The sequence below is a fragment of the Bos indicus genome, chromosome 10, assembly GCF_029378745.1.
Source record: "Bos indicus isolate NIAB-ARS_2022 breed Sahiwal x Tharparkar chromosome 10, NIAB-ARS_B.indTharparkar_mat_pri_1.0, whole genome shotgun sequence".
NCBI classification, from domain to species: Eukaryota; Metazoa; Chordata; class Mammalia; order Artiodactyla; family Bovidae; genus Bos; species Bos indicus.
The window spans coordinates 28,658,048-28,683,871 of NC_091769.1; the positions used below are offsets into that span (position 1 = coordinate 28,658,048).

Consider the following 25,824-nt stretch of genomic DNA (forward strand, 5'->3'; position numbering starts at 1 on the left):
AGTATCTCCCTGCTGCCCCAATATATTAGAACCTAGAAGAAACAGGCTAAACTAGAGCCCGAGACAACAAAGACAGGATTATGAGTTTTGCCTCCAGCACAGGGAGGACAACTGGAAAGACAAAGGGTCTAGGCAGCCAGACTCAGATTTAACTCCTAAGCTGTGTACCATGACACCAGGGAGGCCGCCTCTGCTTTGGTCTCTTCCACTGGGCTAAAGTCAAGGGCATTTTTGTCCAAACCCAGGAGTTCAGCAATGCGTTCTGCTCCATAGAGATCTCCATATTTGTTGATCACCTAAAGCAGAGAAGAGAACAGGGTGCGCTCAGGTCATGCACCACCATCAGTGTTTTCTCCAGCCCCGATGTCTCCAGAGCTGTGTCGCACTCTGGGCTCTTCCAAGGGGTTGATATGAATCAAAATGCAAAAGGAGAATGAGTAACCCCCACATAAAACAGAAGCAATAAAGACAATTAAGTGAAAGCTGCTTTTCTGGCTATCATTTTGGAAGGGAGGAAAAAACCTAGTACATAGAAAAGTGATTGTGTTAAGCTGTTTAACTAAGCCCCCAAATGACATAAGTTCATATAAAACCCTTTCTGTTGACTTACTCTCCTGTGATACCATCATAAAAGCAGCATTAAATTTATCCATGTTTGTTAATGGAGATCTTGAAGAAATTTACATTTCTTTGGAGGTCATGGAATTCTCCTGCCACCCTGATAAGACATACCTTTCTCTTTACAAACTTGTCCCAGTAGTTATTAGGGAAAGATCTGAAAATGAAAATGAAAAAGGAGATTTTCTTAACATCAAGGCAAGCACATCAAGAAACTTGGCAGTTTTCGAGTGTCTGGACCTATGATCTTTTTGGGTTTTGTCCTGTTCATTGAAGAATTCAAGATTTGATTGAAGTTCAGAGTCACCACAGGTCTACCAGATTTCTGATCTCACTTTGTGGTGAGTTCTCATCTGAAACACCTGAAAAGCTACTTTGCATTTTCTACTTCAAAATTATGGTTAAGAGCCAGGAAACACATGCAATAAAGCTTCATCAAGTGCCCTCTTTGGGCTTCCCATGTGGCTCAGCTGGTAAAGAATCCACCTGCAATGCGGGACAACTGGATTCGATTCCTGGGTTGGGAAGACCCCCTGGAGAAGGGAAGGGCTACCCACTCCAGTATTCTAGCCCGGAGAATTCCATGAACTGTATAGACCACGGGGTCACAAAGGGTCAGACACGACTGAGTGACTTTCACTTTCACTTCAAGTGCCTACTTTACAGCAGTAATTGGGGTAGGTACTGCAGTCACAGTGGTGGGAAGTGTGGACAAAGTCCCTAACTGTGAAATTTCCAGTCTGGAAATCCCCACTAGCTAATTACATAGGGGTTTTCCTAATGGCGTGTTCTCCTCTCTTCTCCATTCCAGCATAATTCCTGTGGGGTACAGCTTCCCCCTTCTCCAGGCATCAGATCCCTCTCTCCTTCGGAGATGGTCCCTACACCATCCAAACCTTAAGCCCACGAGGGAACTTCTTTCTTCTGCTAGGCAGCTTGTACCAGCTCCACTGCAAATAGCTTCTTATTGTTGGAGTCAAGAAAGAACTGTTACTTTCAGGTGTGTTGGCAGAAACCATTTAAAATATTTTGCTCCTATCTAGAAAGATTAATCCTACCAGAGAGGTTCCATTTGAGTCTAGTTTGCAGCCAAGGAACCTCTGCCCTTGATGCAAACATTCTTACTTATGTCTTCCTTCATTTAAGTCATTCTTGTTAGCTCTGGAACACAGAGCTATTCTATAGAGGCCACCCAAGTTGGTGATGAGGAAGGGGGGCCACCCTCTGTCCACGGACCCTTCAGAAGAATAAACCTGAGCAAATGCCACCTCTCCCACAACAGGGTAGCAATCTTAAAAAAAATTTTTTTTGTATATTTGAAACAGTCTCACTCTCAAATGTCCAAATGATTCTTAAAAGCAAAAAACAAATGCTGGGCTTACAAAGTAAACTGCTAATAGATTTTATCTACGGAAGATGGAAATAGTTATTTTGATTTTCTTCTTTGTCCATTTTTCTGCTACTTGGTATTTTTCATGTCCTATATTTAGAACTTAAAATAAATAAAACAAAAATAAGCCACCCTTTCTCTATCCACAACTGATATCGCCTTTCTCTTAAATCTTATACAAATTGTCTGTAACACACAACTGAGCCTTGGCCACATTTTGGCATAAGTGGAGGATTCCACAAGTGATGTTGAAGGGCCAGTGACAGAAAGCTTTGGTCAAGCCCCTTTCACAGAGGTGATCTTACTTTGATCTGAATATTCTTGTCCCCTGACTAGGCATGTAAACTCCTACAAGGTAGAAAGCACAATTCCACTTGGTAATATTCCTTTAAGTCAGGGGTAGGCAAAGAACCTTCAGAAGGGAAATGCATAAATAAGTGACACATCTATGTACGAATGGTCAAGAAAAGTAACATAAGGGGCTCAATCTCTTAGAAATTAGGAAAATGCACAAGAAGACGCTATTACACACCTACCAGATTAGCTAAGTTATGTGAGGATAACAAGTGCTGACAAGGAGACAGAGAAGCAGGAACTCTCGCAGGGCGCGGGCTCAATGGAAATCAGGATAAATATCTGCAGATCCTACTATTCAGCAAATTCGTCTCCTGGCCTCTAGTCTAGAGAAACTCTTTCACTTGTGCACCAGGTATAAAAATATTCTTCAGAGCACTGTTTGTAACAGCCACTAGTTGAAAACAGCTGAAGTATCCACTGTCAGGAAAACAGCTAAGTATACAATAATATACTCACCGAATGGAAAGTGCCACAGTTTTGAAAATGATCAGTTACAGCCACACACATCAACCTAGTTGAGTTCTTGAATGGGGTGCTGAACAAACGATTCAAGTGACAGTACAATGCGTATGGTCTGATTCCATTTATATAAAGTTCAAAAGTAGTTAACGTGAAACCACATGTTTAGGGACACATACCTAAGTGGTAACACTATATGCTAAAGCAAAACAAAGTACCAGTAAAATCAGGAGAGTGGTTAGCTGGGGCCTGGGGAGGACAGGGAGGAGAATACCTAAGACTTCAAAGTTTTCACTGATGTTCCAATTTTAAAGATTTGTAGTTCATTTTATTACTATACTTTAAAATAGACATGCATTCTATATCTTCTTCTATATGTATTTAACAACATAAAAATATGAAAGCTCTCTATGACATAACAGTTAACTTTAAAAAAGCAGGTTACAAAGTACTACATGTACAATGATACCATTATTGTGAAGAAAAAGGTTCATTGATTGAAATGCTTTAAAGCAGCTGTTCTCCTTATACATGCATTTCCCTATTCACGGGTATTTCAGCCACTTCAAATAAATGTTAGTAACCATCCTTGTCAAAACAGTTTAGTGTGCGTGTCTCATTATCTCTTGAGGATAAATTTCTAGAAACTGCACTGTCTTTTTACTGGGACTCTAAGGCCATATCATCCTGTGCCACAGACACAAGCGTTAACTGATACATGATCTGTCTTTGGTAAGCTTTCTGTAATTAATACTCAAAATTTTTGTACTATAATAACGAGGGCTCAGAAATTAGTCTTAGTAGTTTCCCTTAGTTTTAAGTGGGGAGATTGGCAGTGACCTGCAGGCAGAAACATGCTTTTGATTGGCAGGCTCTCACCTATTTTCCCGTAATAGTCGAGCCTTCCCTTACTAGGGACTATTTTACAAAGCTCAGCGGTGCCTTTGCAAAGCTGCGTCTCTCAATTTGCTTAACTTTGGATAAGCAGCATTTTCTTCCCCCAAGAGTCAGGGCTGCTGCTTCTAGATGTACATATTTTATTGGTGCAGCCGTGTTTCAAAAGTTACCTTTGTTTATACAGTCAGCCCTGCTGCTTTGCTTTTCTTTCAGCGCATTATCTTACAGCTCTCATTTTCCCTATTGTGAATACACTGGCATTAGAGCATCACCTTTGCTAATGGTGATGGTCGTTTCTTTTCTAAATTTTTACTGTGGTTAAAATATGTATAACTTTACAATCTTAATCATTTGACTATATTTCCTGCGTTGTACAATATGTTCTTATAGCTTATTTCACACCTAAACGTTTTTACTTCTTACTCTCTAAATTACCCCTCCCCTTCGCCTCTCCCCATTGGAAATCACTACTTGGTCCTTGTATCAGTGAGTCTGCTTCTTTTTTGTTATATTCACTAGTTTGTTGTATTTTTTAGATTCCCACATATAAGTGATATCATACAGTATTTATCTTTCTCTGTCTGACTTATTGGTGATGGCCATTTTTTTTTGTTTAACAGTGAAAGGAAACTCACAGCCACGTGACATCCCAGGACTGTAGGAAATAGTATTCTCATCAGTCTATTAACAAAGAGGAAACTGAGGTTTATGGAACTTGATTCCCTTGCCCTAGGTCACAGAACCTAAGTGACAGAGCTGACTCAGTACTCTACCTCTCTGCCTCCAGAATCAATGCCTTTTCCTACCACATTAGCAATTATACACATGCCTACCAAGAAGGCAGGCTTAACGCCACAGGTCTTAACATCATCACCCAGACGATCCTATTTTAGCTGCCCGTGGAGATGCTTATTAAATTCTATTGGGAGGAGTTCTGGTATCCACTAGGCTATCTGTTTTAGGAGAAGACTTCTGAGACTGCTGTCACAGGACAGCTGTGCCATTTAGGGACTCTGAAGAAGCTGATCAGCTTCATCTCCAAACTCCTGGGCCAAGGAAACACTATGACTCAAACATGGAAAACTAGATTAGGTAGTATTTTTGCTGGACCGTCTGGTCTTAATTAAATATGCTAAGCACTTTCTGATAATATCCTCTGTCTGCCATTAAATGCATAGCATACATACAACTGTTGGGGGAACAAGACGCTACTTTGTGAAAAGGCAGGGGAGAAAACAAGTCCCAGAAATCAAAGGAAGGCTTATATTAATCAGTCTCCAGGGCTGCTGAAAAGGTATTATTTTATTTATGGTAGAAACTCCTTTTTCCTTTTTGGGGTGGGGGCAAAACTTACGGCGTGTTGATTACCAAGCGATCCCACTGCCCCTTGATGTCATCTTCAGAAGGCTGTTCAGTGATATACAGGCCATCAAACTCCAGCTTCCTGGCGATTTCTTTTTCTCTTTTGAATACGACCAAAGGGACCTAGGAGCAGGAAGACACTGTACTCAGAGTAGGCTTTCTAATGACAGCATCCTCTCCCATGCATATCTCACAAATGGGCCTTCCAATGTCAGGGCAGCAATCTCTGCAGTGGGATTCTTAGGGTGCCTAGTTGTGGGTCCAAGGCTAAATAAATCACCTCTCACTCCTTTGGCTCATATACCTCCCTCTCCAGAGCTGATCTGATTTGGGCCAGCCTTCAAACAGCTGACAGTACTACAAACTGGACTTTCTGGCTTGTGCTGGTGAGAAGACCACATGTAGATGAATCACAGGGCTGAATGAGTTAGGTCTCCTAAAACTGTCAGGCTGGAGGTTGACCAAGATTTAGAAAGGACAATAAACTATTCTAGTTCAATCAACTATATTGAGCAGCTGGGATAACACGGTAAAAGTTCCAACTTCCTTCAATGGCTAGGGTCATATTCTCATGTCTTTGAAACTTGGTTAAAGAAATATGGTTTAATAGTTAGAATGAGAGGATCCACTGGGCTCTGTATACAGTCTTTTGCTACTGAAGCTTTCTTCCTGACGTACCTTCTGAGAAGAGCTCCTGCCTGGCACACTTACTTGTTCTCTACCATTGCTTCCCATTCTCTTATAATTATGACTTTGCTTCTAGCCTAGAAATGGTGACACATTTATAAAGACCTACCGCAAAGGAGGTACGTACACAGGAAATACTGGGAAAGCAACCCACTTGTCCCAACCATCACCAGACACACAAACTTTAGTTAGTAAGGTCAGAGGATACCACTGGAATCTCAGGATATAAGAAGGCAGGATAGTCAGAGCTCCACAAGCCACAAAAGCTTAATTCAGATAGAGCCAGGGCTTCTCCTCAGCTGGGAAGCTACTAGTTACTTGGCAACGTCCCTGAGACCTTGGTCTCCAAACTGTTTCTCCCAATAATGCTTTCTCAAATCTCATGATATCTCTACCCCTCACACTGCTCCTTTATTTCCAAGACAAAAAGGCAAATTTTTGATAATGATTTGTAAAGAGTTACTGCTTACTTACCCTTTTCCTCTCCTCTATTTTTAAAATTTATTTTATTGAAGTACAGTTGATTTACAATGTTAATTTCTGATATATAGCAAAGTGATTCAGATATATATATGTATATATACATATACATATATATACATACACATACACACATTATTTTTCATATTCTTTTCTATTATGCTTTATCACAGGATATTAAATACAGTTGCTGCTTAAAAACAAGGAAACAACACTGAGGAAATAAAAGACTCAGGATAGGAAGATGGCAAAGGCTGATCATGAGCACTGCACAGTGCAGAATCAGTGACTGCTGTTGGTTCACGGATGATGTGGGAGGAGAAGCAGAGAAAGCCAAGAACTACATTCAGTACCCTGTGATAAACCATAATGGAAAAGAATATGAAAAAATGTGTGTATGTATGTGTGCATGTGTATGTGTATACATATACATATATATGAATGAATATGAATACATTCATATATATGATTGAACATATGAATGAATCACACACACACACACACACACACGAATGCATGACTTTGTTGTATACCAGAAACTAACACACTTGTTCCCCAAGGGCTCTGATTAGCCTCCGAGTGCCTGGCAACCTACCTTTAGGCAGTAGTAGCCCACCACGCAGACTAAAGAGATGACGGTGTGGATGATGGCCAGGGCCCGCAGGGTTGGCGCCATGTACCCAGTGCTCTCCTGCAGGACAAAGAACACCACCGCCTCTTCCTCTTCCTCGTCATTAAAGGAATTCCATAGGTTTGCAACATCCTCTGTCTCTTCTTCTAAAGGTTCTTCGGTGACCTGGTCCAAGATACACACCTTCTTAGAAACACCAGAAAGACCTCTGCCACTAGGCTCTCCCCATATATTTTATATTGCTGGCATCTGCTGTACAAATAGTAGTGACTCCATATTACCTGATGAGTGAATAAGGTTTTTAAGTACTTTATTCCAACAATATTTTTAAGAGACAAATCCTCGCTCTTGAAAATAAGCCCCAAATTTAAAAGTTAGGAATGTCTTACTACATATTCTACAATCCCTTTGCTGCAGGAGGTAATCTTTGAAATGCTATGGCCTGGGAGGAGACTTAAGCCAAACACGTGTGCACAAGTGCACACATAACACACACAAAACATTTCTGTTCTTTCTCAGGGGCTGTTAACGTCACAGCCATCCTCACACAGGGACTCCCAGATCAGCGCCTTTGAAGCTGCCACCCTGCAGATCCCGCTGCCTGCTGGCTCTCTACACCTGCCTACCTGTCTGAATCACTTCAGTCTCAATGTGTTTAAAGCCAGGCTTCACCATGCCCTTCGACACAGTTCCATTTTTCTACCATGGGCAAGAGCAAGCCATTCATTTGTCAAATGCAAGACTGATGTGGGTAAGAGCATATTTTATACAAATTAGATCTGTGGTTTTAAATAGGAAGGGGGAGAGGCAAGTGACAACAACCAGTTAAAGACTATGTCAAGAATCCAGGACCTATGACATTCATTAATTCATTCTACTAACATGTATTATGCACCTACAGTGACAAGATTCACTTACCAATGTTTAAAATCTCCATTTATCTTGATGAGTCCCTCTCCTCCACATCCAGAAACCAACTTCTATTCATTCTTTCTTTGTAATAGTTCTAACATACGGGTCAGCTATCATGGCTGACTGTTAGTTTTATCCCTCACAGAAATAACTGTATTTATTATTCAGTTTGAAATACCTTATAGCTCCTAGTATAGGGTGTAGCACATTGCAGACATCCAACAAATATCTGAAGAATTAAGTAACAACTAGAACAATCCTGAACGACTGAAATGGTGCCCTAACTGGCTTCCCTTGCAACCTGTCTCTCCATCCCCCCCCATTGCTGAAGACAGTATCCTTTTTTAGAAGCTAGTGTCTCAGAAATTTCCTTAGATACTAGAATTTTTGCTTAAATTAAGAACATAACTCCTTTTACTTAAAAAAAAAGCATATAATCTATTCAGCAAATAGCCCCCAAATGAAGTATCACCTTGTAAAAGAGCAGGATGAAGTTGATAGCGAAGGCTACAAACAGAGCAAGGAACCTCAGGTTGTAGAAATTCCTGGCCAGGTAGTGCTGAAAAGAAAAGGACAAGCAGAAGTAGGAGAGTGCTGGCAGGGGAGGGAGCTTCCCTCTCTCACACAGAGGGTCTCAGAGGAGGTCTACACAGGGCTAGTCCTGCTCTTCCGTAACCACTCATCCAGGACAATCCTGGCCTCCTTACGACTTATTTGGTGGGGGATCAAAAATGATGATTTTTTAAAAAACTGCTTAAAATGACGCTCAAGGGAACCCTACTTAATTTAAAGCTCAGAAAACCAAATGCCTAAACATACCCTTAGCACAGGTCTCAAATGGTGCTATGAAGGGTGTCTGTGTGTGTGTGTGTGTGTGTGTGTGTCTGTGTGTGTGTGTGTACTCTGCAAAGGAAGTAGTCAATTTGGAAATTATGAGTGATCTAGGCCCACAAAAGAACCCTGCAACTCCCACCCCAACTGGAGCCAGACTATGGCCGAGAGTCCTTGTCCTTTGAAAGTCACAGCCCGAGCTCCCCTGCCTCTCCCCATTCCCGTGCCCAGTGGAAACAGCAGCACTTGAGGACAGGAATGGTATAGCTGCTTGCGGAGTGCTCAGTCTCCGTGGAAAAGGCTCCCACCAGTGGTGCTGGGAGGCTGTGGTCCCGGCCTTTAGCAACTGGCCTCAGTGAGCAATTCACCAGAGAAAGGATACTACAAGCTGGGCTGAGGACCTGTGGAGTAACAGAACTTTTGAGAACTAGTATGACAACCTACCACACCACAGGAATGCTCTTTCTGCATCCGAATGATCTCACTACTTCTGAAGTTTCTGACTGGCATGGGCCCAGTCCCCAAGGGCACACATAACGCTCTCCCTCCTGGAGAGAGCGCAGGGCAGAGGAGCTGGAGCGCTTGCATTTCCCCTTTTCCTTTCCCTGTAACTGGTGGTTCAGACGGTAAGGAATCTGCCTGCAATGCAGGAGACCTGGGTTTGATCCCTGGGTTGGGAAGATCCCCTGGAGGAGGGAAGGGCTACCCAATCTAGTATTCTTGCTGAATTCCATAGACAGAGGAGCCTGGCAGGCTACAGTCCATGGGGTCGCAAAGAGTCAGACATGACTGAGTGGCTAACACTTTCGCTTTCTCTTCCCTCCAACACAGAAGGGACAAGCAGGTAATCAAGAAGAGCAAGGAAGAGGGATGAGGAAGATGAGGAAGCACGAGTAAGCGAATGGTGAAACAAAGCCGGCGGCCACCTCTCTGAGGTCTGCCCATGCCAACGCCCGCACCCGAGTGGGACAGGGCCAGAGTGCTTACCAGCAGCTTGGTCTGATAGATTTCCAGCCCTTTAAAGAAATTGGCCATGAAGGCTTCAGGCTTCTCAACCTTCTGGCCACACCGTCGCTTCTTCCTTTTGGTCACGTCTGCCCACAGGGCCTCGGCCTGCTCTTCTTCTTTGGCTGTGTCCTCTTTCTCCCCATCTTCCATGCTGCAGGAATGACAAAGCCCCTCAGCACAGAGGGCAGAGGGAGGCCTGACCCTGACAGGGAGACTAAAGAGAAATCTGGGCTGAGAGGGGAGGGAGACATATTATTCCCTGAGCCCGGGAATCTCAGGTCTTGATTTCCTGCTTTGATGAGTCATGGTCACAGGTGTACATATACAATTTAGTAGCTTTCTGAAATTTGCCTTATCGAATTTTTCCCCTTCAGAAATGTTGTCCTTTATTTTCTAAGCTTTCATGAGAATTGCCAATAGTACCTATTTCAAGTCTGTGTTAGGAATTAAATGAAGTATCGCATAAAAGAACTTAGCAAAAGGCTTGGTGTGTAGCAGTTATTCAGTAATTACTATCAATAGATAGCACCATCATCAACATTATATGAAGTTGCTAAGTGTGAGAGTTTGATCGTTTGCTTGGTCAGATGGTGAAATCCTGATCTACTATTTGGACTGTGAAGTGAACACAATTATTAGAATGTGTTTATTGTCTGGGGTAAAAAGAAATGTATCCACCCATGAAAAGATGATCAACATCATTAATCATCAGGGAAATACAAATCAAAACCACAATGAGCTATCATCTCACACCTGTCAGAAAGGCCATCATCAAAAAGAACAGAAATAAATGCTGCTGAGGATGTGGAGAAAAGGGAACCCCTGTGCATTGTTGGTGAGAATGTAAATTGGTGCAGCCGCTATGGAAAACAGTATGGAGCTTCCTCAAAACACTAAAAAGAGAGCTACCAGATGATCCAGTGATCCCACTCCTGGGTATATATCCAAAGAAAACAAAAACAATAATTTTAAATGATACATGCATCCCAGTGTTCACTGCAGCGCTATTTACAATAGCCAAGATATGGAAGCAACTGAAGTTATAAGTAGAGGAATGGATAAACACACACACACACACACACACACACACACACACACACACACACACACAAAATGGAATATTACTCAGTCATAAAAAAGGAAAAAAGAAATGTATCCAAAGCTTGCACAATATCTGTTCCCTTTGTTAATAGAACTCAAGCTTTCTATTTACCATAGCCACAGAATAGTAGTTAATATTGAGAACTATCAATCATAGCAATTAGAATAGCTACCAGGAACTTACTCTGCCTTCTCAGACTCTATTTTTCTTTCTGCTTCATGAGCTGCTTTCATTTCTGCTGCCTAGACAAAAATAACAATCAGTTAAACTTTCCTCAAATAAATATGTTCATGATGATGAACCATATCACTAGCCACTGTGCATGGTCAGAAATCCCAACGGCTCTCTCTTTATGCTTTGGCAGTTCTCAGGATCACAGAATGTAAGTGTCCTGCTATACATTACATGGCTCTGGAGAGATCAAAGATTACAGGCTTGAAAATCTCCCTGCTATTATTCAATCTAAAGAGAAAACTTGTGCTAGGACATTGCCTGAGGCCTGTGGCAGTGGTCCCACTGCTCCATGGGGTCAGGGAGAGATGGAACACAAGTCATGGTAGGTCTAATCCAGAACCCGCTTCCATCAGACCGCATCCCTGCCCCGTCTTCAATCCTCTTCCACTACCCTACCCTCTCTGATGGATGACCATGGCACTGCAAATAAAATTCAAGCTCTTTCATGTGCTAAGCTGTTTCAGTCATGTTCGACTCTGTGACCCTATGGACTGGAGCCCACCAGGCTCTGGTGTCCATAGGATTCTCCAGGCAAGAATACTGGAGCGGGTTGCCATGTCTTCCTCCAGGGGATCTTCCCGACCCAGGGATCGAACCCATGGCTCCTGCATTGCAGGCAGATTCTTTACTGCTGAGCCATCAGGGAAGCTCTCAAGTTCCACACTAAGGCCTTTAAAGCCATTATGACTATGGCCTTTCTCTCCATCTTCATCTGTACCATCTGACTCATTTCCAACACAAACACCTAGACCTCCTTTTCTTTCCTGAGACATGCTTCCCTGTACCAGAACCGTAGCACAAGCCGTATCCTCTGCCTGGAATATGACTGTCCTCATTTTTGATGTGCCTGCCATTCTTCAGGACTTGGTTCAGAGGACACATTTTCAGATGCACCTTGAGCATCCTATTTATAGTAGGGCCCATAATCACTCTGTAACACACAATCTTGTTCATTCATTTCATCATGTGCTCCAAATGATAATTATTTATTTGATGTCTTCTTCCACTAGATGTTAAGCTCCATGAAAGCAAAAATGTTGTCTCTCTTGTTAACCAGTGTGTTCCCATATCCCAGGAATACAGCCTGGCATATAGCAGGCCTCGAATGAGTCCCTGTTATGTTTCCAACTCTGCTCTAGTCCCTGGGTTACACCAGGGAGCAAAAGAGAGTACATCAAGTAATACTGTCAGAAGGTTTATGATTCTGAAGCTTCCTTTCTTGATTCTCCACACCTCTCCTACACATTTCCATAGCACTGATGGTCCTCCTTCCTAATATTCTCCATGCTTGTACTGACTTGTCCAATGTCAACCTTTTTCACTAAATTACAGGAACAATGCATTTCTCATTCACCATTGTATTCCCAGAGCCTAAAACAGTGATAAGTGTACACCAACTATTTGGTAAACAGTAATGTAATTCATGAATAAAGGTTGTCTCTGGGCTCTGATCTCTTCACACTTCGCTCCATACTCGACTGCTAGAATGATGCTGTGAGTTGAATGCTGCAATATCCAGAACTTTTGATGGCCAAAGGGCTCTGAATTCTTGCTATCTTATTCACTCAATCTAGTCCACTGACTCAAAGACCAAATTGGATAGTGGGGGCAGCACAAGGATGAAAATGTCCCCAGTGTGACAAAACTATCGGGCACTGTGCTAAACTGTATGTTAACACCTGGATCTTCCAGGACATGGCAGACATATGACCTTATCAGAAAGGTCTCCTTTTATGGTATGCCTGGTTTTCTACTCTTTCAGTTACTGAATGAACCTGTGTGCCTTGCAAATTAACCTAAGAAAAGGTGTGGAAGCAAGTGGCAGGTCATGGATCCCCCTGTCTGAACTCTTACAGTGTAAACTGGAAGACCATTCAGCAACTAGACATTGAGACAACCATCTAAGTCTCATCTCTGCAGACACGACAAAGCTGAAATTATCAGATTAGGGTCATCGTGGAAGAGCTGGTGTCTAATACAGTGTCTGCTCCTAGAGAACTGGTATCAGTATTGACTGAAAGGTAGAGTGGCTAGTCTTTTTCTGGGGATAAAGAAAGGTGATAGAAACAAGTCACGTGCTTACCTGTGCTTTCCTTTTCTTCCGGACAGTACTCTCTAAGGTAGGGGGTTCGTCCTTGCCAATAATCTCAGAGAGGTCACCCAAACCCACTTCAGGCCCATGCTTTAAGCCACCTTCTTTCTTTGGGTGGAGTCCAAAGAGATCTGACATGATGTCTGCATCTCCCTTCTGCCCCTTTACGAAGTGCACGAGTTCTGTGGCGATGCCTGGCTCAGGCACTTCTGCCCTCTCAGCTTCCATAGCATCATCGTGGATACCAAACTGGGTTGGGTCAGGCATGTCACCCAGGATCTTGGTGACTCTTATGTTCTTTGCCCCTTCTATGAGTCCCCCTCCGAACACTGTGCTCCAGAGGACCTGAATGATTCCTCCCACTATAGTGAAGAGCAAGTGGAAGAGCCCCACGAACAACGTCCAGAAGAAAGAGAAGAACACCTTCACCAGCTCCTTGAAGGTCATCTTCTTCACCTTCCTGTACTGCTTCCTGAGGTTCTTCAGGGTGGCCCTCTTCAGAAAGTTGGCCACGTTTCTCTTCACTGAGCCACAAGCCATGGCAAATGCAGAGGCACACTCAAAGGACTTCTCCTCCTCCTCCTCCTCACCCTCCACTTCTAACACATAAGAAGAATCTCCACCTTCTTCCTCCTCCTCATCTGGCCTGTCAGCTGAGTCAGATTCCGAGATCTGCGATGCTAACTGCATCTCAAAGATGGTGTCCTCACAGAAGTTCACGAACAGCTCCATCTTCTCTTGCTCCCCACCTTCATTGACAACGTCAAAGATGAACTGTCGCTTAGACTCCTTCACCTGGGGCTTCTCCCACTGAGTTCGACTGGACTCGCTGATCTCAAAATAAACACGCTCAATTTTCTTGGCCCCACCCATGATCTCAATGCGTCCCAGGTATGGTTCGAAGTAATTGAGTACACTTTCTGCTGGGTCCAACAGACACTTAAGGCGAGAATCGTTTGGCATGTGCTCAGAGAGGTTTGTCAATAACACTGCCACATTAAACCCTATGTCCTTGGCTGGCTCATGGAACCGGTCAACAAAATCGATGTAATTAAACATGTCATTTTCATCAGCTTCTGCGCATGAAAGGAGAAAGTCTATCTCCGACTGTGTGTACTGCTTTTGCCCTTCCATGGCCTTCTGGAATTCCTTTTTGGAAATGATTCCTTTCCCATCGGGGTCATATTCTTTGAAGGTGTCTGAGCTGGTTAAGTCTTTAAGTTTCAAGAACATGTCAAAGAATTTCAAGATCATTTCTACATTGGTAGATGACTCTACCAGTGTGTCAACCATCTGCTTGCCAATGGTTCCATTAACCACATTCCCTGTGAGGCAGGTTCAAAAAGACACACAGATACATAAATAAACCCAAGTCATCATGGAACTGGTCAGGCAGATATTTTTAGAAGACTTCTATCCCAAATCGGTCAGCTCTTTTTCTGACCATGATGATCTGGAAATGGGTAGGAGGGAGCAGCAAGCCATAAAGACTACACCACTAGGAGCCAAGGGGGAAAGAAACACAGGGAAGGAGGAGATGGCCACGCCAGTGCCTTTTACCTGGCCTGGGGCCTGGACAGTGGCTTTGTTATCAGATTATCAGGGACACATAGGGATAAGTTGTGCCCCTCTAATCCCCTTAGACCTAGGAGGGTGCCCAACTAGATGGCTGGCATACACACTGGCAGCCAGATGTATTGAAAAGCAATGGGGAGAGGAGAGGATAGGGAAGAGCAAAGCTTGGAGGTTTTCCCCAGTTCATTCTGGCTTCCTATTGATACAAAATGAGTTGGTTTCAGGCTTTGTCCATCAGGCCATGTGCCCCTCACTCATTTTCTTTTGTTTGTTTCTGAAAATTTGGTTTTCTAACCAATGTCATCTGGCATCAATGACCTGCCAGAAGGATACTCTGCGTGATTAGTACAGTTAGTGTTCGGACCAATGACAGTCGTGTGAATGCCTAGTTATACCAAACAGCCCAACCTTCCAGGAGGGACAGAAGCATCACCACCATGTCCTGAAGGAGATCCAAGAGTTCCTTCAGCAGCTCGATCTGACTGGAATCCTAGAACAGAAACAGGAGATACCCCTGAGCTATCTGATCCCTCAGCAAAATACAGGGCAGCGAGCAAGGAGAGCCTGCTCTGGGAGGGTCAGGTGAAGGCTGTGTCCATCTCCAGAATGAGCTCCCTTCTCATGGTGGAAGCGGACATCTTAGCATCCTCTCTTTGTAGCATCAGGAGGCTCGCTGTAACAGGGCTCATCCAGAAGAGTTCCTTTACAGTTTTCCTTTTATTAGCACAACATGTCAGATAACACCAATTGTCCAAAACTACTGAACAACCCAATCCACCAAAGACCCGTTAGGTATCTCTAGTAGCTTAGGTTGCCATTTTTCATGCTGAAGAATTACCGGTGAGCTTTTGGGGAATACTATTGCAATCCAATTAAATTACCAAGGTTCCAATCTCCAATCACCAAATGGGTTCTCCTTTTTTTTTTTTTTTCTTAATTTAGGTTCTCCTAATTCTAATCGGTGGTGATCTGGGTACCACTCGTCCCTTAAAATGTTGTATCATTGAGGCTATTCCTCCGGATGGTTTTGATACCAGTCTGTTTGGTTTTCATTTCAGCATGGGAGAGAAGGGCATTGCCAAGTGGGCTCTGGGTTTGATACCTGTGTCACAGAAGGGAAACAACCCTTGGAAGGTCTGAGGTGGGGAATCTGAGGGTGAGATTAAAAATATGGATTCTGGGCCACACTTCTTTTACAGATGCTCTCTCACCAGGACATAGTTCTTTAGCTAGCCCTTCAGATTTCAGAAGGCTTTCCTCCCACCTTTGGAGGGTGTCACAGATATCCACAAAACATCACAGAAGTGTAGACTGTTAGAGCTAGAAGAGCCCTCTGAGGTCATCATCTATTCTAACTCCCAATATTTTCTAGATGATGAAAGTAAAAACCAGAAAGGGGAAGTGACTTCCCAGAAGACACCCAAGAGGAGGTGGCAGGGTCAGGATTTTGTCTCTAGGGACTCTGCACCACACTGCCCTGTGGGGTTGACACAGCAGTGGATGTATGACTGCCAAACTGGCAGCCCTCCCAAGAACTCTATCTTCCCATAAGGCCAGAGTCAAAAGGGGAAAAACGAAAGGGGTAAATAGCACATTCCAAAAGGAGAGGCAGATGTGACAGCCTTGACAATTTTAGATACACATTATTTACATGAATGCTGCCGATGTGACTCTAATCAGCCTGAAACATATCCTAAAGCTCTCCCGCATGTGTTGCCATGGAGAGAGGTGACCAACTACTACAGACACTACATGTATTTGTTCGTAATAAATGCTCTGAGTGATTCCAATTCATCTTGCCAGAGAGATGGGGAGTGAGAAGGAAAGGCAGAGATGGGGAGGAGGGGCAGCAAAGGTTGAGAGAGAAGGGAGATGTGAATTAGAGACATGCAGACACTGGACAGATCAGACAAAGTGGTGGATCATGTTCATAACCTGTGAAACAGTGACAAGGAAGCAAAGGGGATCAGCGCCATAAAAAGCAACTGTTGAGGCAATGATGGAAAGGGTAGGTGGGAAGAACACAAAGGAGGAAGCTGTGTTCATGCAAAAGCCTGTCTGGGACCCCCCAGGAGGTGTTCATTCCCATCTCCCATTGAGGCCCTCGTTTTACAAATGAGATCTGATCTGCTTGGCTTTTCCAGGCAGGTGGTCAAGCAGCCACATCCACAGTGGGAAGACCAGGGGGTGGGGACCGACTAAGCATTTCACATCAATGACACATGGGGAACGGGGAACAGGCCACAGTACCTGGGAGAGTTTCATCTGCATGTTAGCAAACACATGGAGGAAGCCGACCACCGCGTCCCACAGCCTGCTGTGAGCCAGGCTCTGCTGGTTCCCAATGCAGGGGCCCTGGGGAGAGGACATTCTTGTCTCACTGAAGCATCACAAGCTGCTCTGAAATTTGCCTTAGTAAGGGCATCTGACATCAGCTCTTTCCAAATGTCACATATCTTGTAGCTCAATATTTTCCCAGGTTACTTATTACTTCTCCCCCAACTCCATTGTGTGCACCCCACCCCCCAACCCATCCTAAGATCCTATTTCTAGGAAAAGTCACTAGGACTTTCACAGTGTGGTGATTTTCAGAGACTTTATTTAGTGTTTGTTCTTATGTTAAAGAACATTATTTTAAAAGTAAATGTTCTGGTTGAAACAGGGCTGAAGGGTACTCCTGCCAACTCCAGCCCCCCACCTTGGCCTAGGAGGGGTTCTGAGGAGCTCCAGGGTTCCAAGGAGCACAATTTGAAAACGAGGCCCATGTGTTTCCATTGTCTGCAGGCAAAGCTACTCATTAAATATGATGGCCACATGGCTATCTACTCAAGTAAAAAAAAAATCTGAATTATGAATGTTAAACTACTTTTAGTATTTTCTTATCATTAACCTATATGTCAGGTATATCATTTCTATCTTTTCTGAAAGCCAAACAGGGATGACTTGATGACCACTCTGCATTTTCTGTTAATAACCTTCCCTACTTTTGAAGATCATTATTGAACCACTGTTTCTTTTCTTTTTAAAAATAAATCATTTAGAATTCTTCTGAATGGAGAGTTGTCTGTTCTTATTTATTTAGCATTTATTTACATCAGTATGGGCTTCACATATTCATTTTATGCTATGGGTTATAATTCAATATTACTTTATTTACATTATTTTGTAGCTCTAAGTTTTCTAATTTTGGCCATTGGGATCTCTTTCAGTTGGCTCCTGTATCCCTTTGACATACCTCCATCATTATTTTTTAGCATTTTCTTGCACTACAGGATTCTCCAGGCTCATCTTGTATGTTTCGTGCTCTAGTTCTAGAATCAGCCATTTCTCTAAGGAGCCTTATTTCCTTTCAATGGAGAGTGGTATTAGGAACCAAGAACTGGGCTCTAGTTGTATTTGCTGCTACTGGGGTATCATTTTTTTAGGTCCTTCTGGCTGACAGAGCAGCAGAAATAGATATGTACACATATCCATAAATATTTCCATATGTAACCATTTATATCTATGTTAAGATGAACATGAGTTTAGCATATGGGTATCTCTAACTCTCCTTCATTCCCAGAGGGATCTTCTAGTCTCCTCTGCTTGCTCATCAGTGAGAAACCTGGCTCATTTCCATTATATTGGGTTGGCCAAAAAGTTCATTCAGGGCTTTCTATACAATTATATGGAAAGATCCGAACGAACTTTTTGGCCAACCCACTGTATGTACGGTTTCAGAATTATTAACACATACCCACATGGGAAAAACTTCATCACCTAAACTGCTTATATAAAGTTCTTCTTGCCTTTGGTCTTTCAGACTGTTCTCATTTCCAAAGTTTCTTAGGCCAGCATCTTTCTATCTCTTCAATGAGACTATTTTATGTATTTTTTATACACTGAGTCTTCTGCCACATTCTGCCTATGTTCCTTATGCTTCTTCCTGTATTTTTCTACCCTTTAATCACTCTCCAAATCACACAATCAATATTCAAAAGGAACACTGATACTAGTGTTCTAGTATCAAGTTCTAGAAAAGGCTTGGCTGAATTCCCAGGGAAGAGGTGAGCAGGAGAAATTTTGCCTGAAAATCAAGTAAGCATGTTTAAAATTCACTGTTCATGTACATATGTTATGCGATCCCAAGACGCCTCTAGATTCTTTTTTGAAATAAAACTGATTGCTAAAGAATCTCAGATTCACCCCAAATAAGGGTGAATCTTCTTTTACTTTTGGGCTAAGTGCTCCATGGAATTTTCTGGAGCTTAGGATAGATTCTGCAGAGAGCAAATCAGATGCTTGTCAATCTGCTCAATGATCTTCACAAGTAGTTCACATGCTGTGAAACTTCAGATTGGTCACATGTTCCTAGCTGTATCTCCCTATCTTTTTACAATCCTTGAGTAAAGACGGATCAATCTCTTCTGGAACTCCTTCTTCTTTTCAAATCTTAGTCTTGTGTTTATTTCAGTGAGCAGATATGATCTGAGGGTGCCAGTTGGCTCATCATATAGATCTTAAAAAAAATCTTAGATTCCATCACAGAGGACCATGATATAATTACTGATTTTACAGCAAATTCTGCCTGAGGACGTCCTCTACTCCTTTCATGAGACCACTGCAGGCAATGAATACATAATGCTGTAAGATGTAATAGAAAATGCTGTAAGGTGTAGACATTCACCCTGAAATACACCTGTTGATTTGCCTTTCATTGTACTTAGTTTATGTGCTTCTGAAGTTCCTTTTCCATACAGCTGATTTCTGACAAATGAGTAGGCTCTCATGAATTCTGTTTTTAACATCAAGGCTCAAGATAAGATCATTTGTCCCTTTATTCCTCTATACTATCAATTATTTCTCTGCTTCACTTTCCATGCTTAACTGAACACCTATGATGTGCCACACATGCCAGAAATGAAGAATTTTAAAACACCTAAGAAATGTTCTGTCTGCAAAAAAATTTCAGTCTAGGAGGGAAAGCAAAATTTTAAGTGCTACTGCTGCTAAGTCGCTTCAGTCGTGTCTGACTCTTTGCCACCCCATGGACTGCAGCCTACCAGGCTCCTCCGTCCATGGGATTTTCCAGGCAAGAGTACTGGAGTGGGGTGCCATTGCATTCTCCGAAATGTTAACTAGATCAATGCAAATCAAGTGTGACAAGAGTGTAGGTACTATTGGTTCCTGTTTATATAAGAAATACTGTCAGTGCTAGAGCTGGATCCACAGTCCACATGTGCAGGGAATACAGAATATGGGAATGTTAAAAATGTTCCCTTCATTTGCAAGCAAACATTTCGTAGCACATACCTGGATGTATTCTGTAAGAGAATTGAAGATCTGCTTGGTGACCGCCAGGGCTTTGGAAAAATTGTGCTGTCCAGATTCATCAATGATGTCCTTCCCTGAGTAATACCAGTAGAAATCACTGATTGATTCCTAAGAACAAACAAGGAGAGTTTAGTATGTCTCACATATCAGTAAGTGAAGCTAAATCTCGTGTTCGGGAAGAGTACAAGAGAATCCTACATTTCCGTGACCACTTTGTTATGAGAGGAGCCTGGGACTCTATGAAAAAACACAGAGACATCTGATCCCAAGTACAGACACTTCCCCTCTGCAGGAAAGAACAGGTGAAAGAGAGGACAGTGTTCAGCCGGAGCTGGGTGACCATGTTATAGGACAATTTATTCACAATGCAAAATGTTACATTAAAGATAAATATGATCACCCAAATACTCAGCAACATACTAGCTGGCACTGTCAGTACTAGGCACTGTTCTGAGCACATTACATGTATTAAACCTCTTCATCTTTACTACCACCCAATAAGACAGTACACTCCTCGTTTTATAGATGAGGAGAATGGAACACAAGAAGGCTTGATAGATTGCTCCAGGTCATGAACTGGCAAGTGGCAGAACCAGGCTGAGAAATTAGCAAAGAGAAAAAAGAATCCTTTTTTATGTTTGTGTAGATCTTCTTGAAATTATTTGGATTTTCCTTCAAACAATTAAACCAAGTGATGTCTGAACACTAAGAACTTGTAAACTCATTTCCCATCCTTTTTGTATCTCTTTTTCCTAGTGAAAGTCTGTTTTCACTCACAGGCTGTTTTATAGCTCTGGAGCACTGTGGCTAAGTTTACACCAGCTAAACTACAGTAAACCAGCAGGTTATAATAGATTTCGTTTTTAAGCGCTCCCTCTTAACACGTCAGTCTTCAAACTCACATTTAGGTATTTGATTTCCCATGAGTGTGTGGACATGGATTCCAGTATCTGCTGCACTCAGGCTGGACCGTACCCTCAGTCGTCCCTGGCCTCTGTAACTGTCTTTAGCTTCTAGAAGTGTACACGAGGAGAGCCACCATCCAGCACCCACTCACCTGCAGACGCAGAAGGTAGTCCACGGTACTGATGATGACGTTCACCGTGGTGGTGTTGCCCATCTGAGTCCTCAGGAAGTTCTGGAAATCTGAGCACACCAGGGCTGGGTCAGAGCTCATCCCTGTCATGCCTGAGGAGCAAGTCTTACGCTCTCGGCTAAGCTCCGAAGAGACACACTATGTGGAAAGGCTGACAAGGGCACCCTGTCTGGGTCCTGGCAGGTGGTCAGAGCACCACCCTGAGCCCACCCATCCCAGTGACACCAGAAACTGGACATCGTGAACTCTGAGGAACTTGACAGCAAGGGGTAGGAATTTAACTTCAACATCTGAAGGTTCTGGAAGCAACTTAGCCTGGATGGCACTAAATAACACTAGCCATGAAGTTTAAAGCTCATGTTACATAGCATTTTTTAATCGAGGAATGGATTAACTGTTGTCCTTGAATTAGCAATTGGTTGTGTTAAGGGTGGCAACACGGAATGAATCATAATTTTGCACCTGAATGTTGTTTTCCCTTGACGAATCAATGTGTTCCACTTACCACTGTTGTGTCCTTCACAAAGTAACTGCAGGAATCTAAAGAGATCTCGTGTAAACTCGTCATTCTGGAGTACTTTTTCACCTTGAAAACACAGAATACGGGCAAGCATTTGTTTGCTTTTTCAACACAGAATACCTTCGGATACACATGACTGCAAAAATGCTAAAGGAACTGTGTCAGAGCTGTGTGGAAAGGGAACTTTGGATAAATGGTGACAAAGCCAATTTAAATTGGAACTGAGGCAATGCCCAACAAAGCTAGGATTGTCAGCCCCGGGATGCATTTGGAAGGAAAACAACTAGGCTGCTGGCAGTAACGGTTCACAGTCCATAACCCATGCTTTAGAAGATGGAAGACACTTCTTTAATTAAACAACAGACTGCTGACTTAAACTCAACATGCAACCACCAAGCCGAAAATGTGTCTGTGCTGGGCCAATTAAATAAGATCCCTTAGGACTCACACACAGGGCAGGAACTCAGGCCAGAGATTCAAACTTACCACGCTCACGAACAATGACTGGTGAAAAGAGAAAAACAGAAGAACACAGAGTAAGAAAACCACAAATGTCAAGATAGAGTGTCTTTAGCTAAGACTGGTTCTGTGAACACATCAGCCTGGATGTGTTTTATCAAAACTACAGATGGAAACATCTTGCTAAAATGGAGCAAGTCCTTGGAGGTTACGTAGCAGTGAGCAGGAACTCTAACCATAAATAGTTAACCAGGATTTTAATCGGAAAGAGAGCAGCCTTCACCTTCGTCAGTTACTTACGTGTTCCTTCCTCAGTAACCATCCCCAGGCCTTCAGCTTTATTCTGCCTCTCAAATGCATTCAAATCAAGGACACTTGTAACAGACGAAAGAAAACAAGGTTCAGGGCTATGCACACTGGGAAAATGGGTTTTTAATGTCAATGTAGCCATCAACTAAGAATATCCTGTCCTTGTATTACCATAAATTACATTACACGTTACAGTGCAGTTGAGTCTAACGGTTCTCTGGGTTTGTGACAAGCAGTGCCTGGAGCTCACAGCTCTTGACACACGCAAGGACAGGGCTCAGACACACTTACAGTGACTGTCATTGTTTGTCCAGTTGGAGTCCTTCCTTATGGTTGAAGATTTAGAAAGGCTTTCCAAATAAAGAAGGAATAACCTGTATCTAAGATTTCTTAAGGGAAAGGTTACTTTAACCTCCTCTAATTCATGTTCTTCCCACATTCATCTACTTTTTTTTTTTTTTCCTGAGAAACACAAGGAGTTGTGGCTTTTAGTGCTTAGGATAAATATCCATGGAGAGAGCAACAGTTTCAGATTCTGAAGGGCCACCTCCTTTACTCTATGCTTCAGGAGCCAATAGTAGCCAAGATAATGCTTTTGAGAGGCCATGGTGTCCCTATGTGTTCCTGAACCTGTGACAAGTTGGCTTTCATTTGGTCCTCACCTTCCATAACCTTCCCAGTCACAACCACCACCAAACCCTGCTTAGCCAGGAACCCCTAGGTCAACCACAAAGCTGTGGTCACGAGGATAAGGACCATATGATTTCCAACTGAGGCTCACTCTGTTTCTCTAACAGAGTCTATCTCTTTCCACAGTATGAATGATTTCATAGAACTTAAGACCACAAAGTTTCACAAGAATATAGACCTTAGGGAAGCCTATGGCAGAGTCCAGTAAGATTCTGTAAACTCCCCTCTTTCTTTAACGACTGGGCAAAGAAAATGACTGTTGCCTTGAAAAGACTCGAGGGAAAAATCCAGCACCCCTCTCCCCCTTTTAGGGAGTCACATAATGTTCTGGAATTTAGATAAATTTTACAGAGGAAGTGAAAATTCCTATTGCCCTCGTGTTGGTTTTTCCCAGATCCTGCTGTAAAACAGGTCTTTAAAAAAATAATACAACACCATCCTTCAATTTTGGGAGGAGAATATGGACACAGGACATTTGGACATAGCTGCTTTGAAGCATCACTGCTGATTCAGGAGACAATCTGTGTAGCAGACATTTCTGACCTTTATTCCATCCCAAAATACCCATTTCAAAATTTAATTTCTTGAATGGCTCACTATTTTACAAATATGTATTATTTTTATAATCAGCAAAAAGCCATTAAAATATCTTAAAAGTTCTGGTAGGACTCAGTTGGCCTCTTAAGAGTATGTCACCTATCCCTCTAAGACATCATTATAAATTAGCTTAGCAATATTAAGTGCTACAGACTACTAAGGGAACTCAGAAATTTAACTGAGAATTTCATGAGCAATATGGAACTGAACTGCCTTGATTTTTGCCATCTTTGAGTCCACATGTACTATTTTATCCTCAGTGAGTCAGGTCTGGCAATATTACATTTTCTTTTCCTGAAATAAACGAATTGGCTGTTGGTGAGGGGAAAATGGAGCTGAACACAAGGGATTGTACTGAAGCTCAGATATGTTCCCTACAACCCCGGGGTACAATATTTACCCAATCCAATATGACTAGCAATATTATGAAGTTCACCAAGTAAAAAGTCCATCCCCCAAATTTTCAACTGGACCAATGTTCCAATTTTAAGAATTATTATTTGGAAGCAAAAGAGCTAGGTAATTATAACTTTGACTTCTTTTGGAATGAGTTGCAGATGATTCAATATATATATGAATGTTGAAGAATAAGAACACTTTTCTTAGACTGCTGGCTTGTTTCTGAAACGAGCGAGTATGGTAACCTTATGACTTTTGGTTACCTATTGTTCATCTGTCAGAGGGGAGGCTTACACAACTGGGTAATATAAATGGAAAGTTTAATGCTTCATTTTTCAGACAATGTCAAAATGTTCCCACATCAGGATGTACCTCTGTCAAAATATGTACCCACTAAATATCTCTTCAAAGAATTGTTAAGGATAGAGATGAACAAAGTACCTAATGGATCTCATGAACACAGAGCCTTGAGTCACACTGAGTATTCTTCTTTTCCATTCTTTGCTAATTTGACTTACGAGTACACATGTTTAATAAGAGAAACTCACACTCAGCTCCAAAGAAAGCAACATAACAAAAAAGGAGGTAAGGGCAATTCAAACACTAAACAGATGTAGAGAGGTAAGCTCTGTGTGTGTGTGTGTGTGTGTGTGTGTGTGTGTGTGTGTGTCTGTTACATGTTCCCCTCTGTGTGTGTGTGTTACATTTTCCCTTCTGAATGCTATTTGAAGGTAATCCTGAAGGCTAGAGGAATAATACCCATCCTCTTCTGAAGTAGGTATTCTTTTCTCAATAATTCCACGATAAGCCAGTTTATTTATGTGGCACTCTCCCATCCCACGCCCCTTTCCCTGAACAGTAAATAATTTTTAAAAACTGCCATGGGTGGTTTTCCCATATTTACCTGCAAGACTGCATAAGACCAGAAAGACTTTGAAAGAACCCAGCATCCTTTTTCTCCTTTAGGTAATCTAGCATTTTCTGTAAGGGAGACACATTTGAAAAGGAAAAACAATGAAAACTCTGGCACAAATATCGACCCTCCTTATTGCGATGGACAGATGGCAGTTCCCAATCATTCAGGCACACCAAGTGAGATTCAGGAGGTGGTTTTGTAACCCTGGGTAAGCATGAAAATATTCCACCTGTGGACTTAAGCCTTTCATGTGCCTGAGCCCCACTCTCTACTTAAAGAACCAGAATCTCTCAGGGCAGATGTTTTATTTTACCAAGGTCCACTGGTGTTGATAGATCTACACCGTTGGTACGGTAGATCTTTGACGTCAAAGATTTACTGTTTGAAGCCTCTTCTCTTTGGAACAGGTTCTAGGACTAGGCTCTAGTAATGTTTATGGTTACTGAGGTAAAATCTGAACAGCTCATGCAATGTTTAATGCATTGGAGGAAGGAGCTTAGCTAGTAAGGAGGCTAGTTGAGAGCACAGTATCTCTCACAAAGAGACTGTTTCCTCTGTTCTCTGTTACTGGCAAGCTAGGAACTTGGTCTGGCATAGTAAGAATCTTCTTAGCTTTTTTAAAGGGCTCTGTAAGAAAGCAACTGATGGAGTGGTGATGGAAGAGAACAGAAAGTGAGGGGTGCCTCTGAAATGGTAGTTCTTAATGAGAAATTTGGTTTGCGATGAATTAAAGCCTGAGAAAAATTATATGCAATAGTGGTAGTTATGGATTTGGAGATTCTCAAAGGCCCTGGGAATGCCAACAGTCTTTGAAATTTCATTTTCCTGTGCACACAGATGCTTTTATTTTTAGCTAGAGCCTGGAGTGCTCAGGAGACACTACTGCATGT

General features: G+C 42.5%; 1 protein-coding gene across 8 annotated transcripts in view; it reads right to left on the bottom strand.

Annotated features, from left to right (window-relative positions):
- The window catches only part of RYR3 (ryanodine receptor 3), a 559,072-nt gene that overhangs the window by 12,114 nt on the left and 521,134 nt on the right, over window positions 1-25,824 (bottom strand). For 6 of the 8 annotated variants that reach the window (XM_070797211.1, XM_070797214.1, XM_070797210.1 and 3 more), the window contains 16 exons: window positions 24,923-24,999; window positions 22,324-22,397; window positions 22,051-22,068; window positions 21,550-21,630; window positions 21,006-21,094; window positions 19,928-20,056; window positions 16,886-16,990; window positions 15,044-15,125; window positions 13,052-14,385; window positions 10,918-10,976; window positions 9,612-9,783; window positions 8,266-8,352; window positions 6,846-7,046; window positions 5,076-5,206; window positions 733-775; window positions 169-296 (listed from right to left, as the gene is read on the bottom strand). In XM_070797211.1, coding sequence (XP_070653312.1) covers window positions 169-296; window positions 733-775; window positions 5,076-5,206; window positions 6,846-7,046; window positions 8,266-8,352; window positions 9,612-9,783; window positions 10,918-10,976; window positions 13,052-14,385; window positions 15,044-15,125; window positions 16,886-16,990; window positions 19,928-20,056; window positions 21,006-21,094; window positions 21,550-21,630; window positions 22,051-22,068; window positions 22,324-22,397; window positions 24,923-24,999 — 2,810 coding nt within the window. Of the gene's footprint in view, window positions 1-168; window positions 297-732; window positions 776-5,075; window positions 5,207-6,845; window positions 7,047-8,265; window positions 8,353-9,611; window positions 9,784-10,917; window positions 10,977-13,051; window positions 14,386-15,043; window positions 15,126-16,885; window positions 16,991-19,927; window positions 20,057-21,005; window positions 21,095-21,549; window positions 21,631-22,050; window positions 22,069-22,323; window positions 22,398-24,922; window positions 25,000-25,824 lie in introns of those variants that run through there. The other 2 variants (XM_070797212.1, XM_070797216.1) reach the window with 2 other exon arrangements.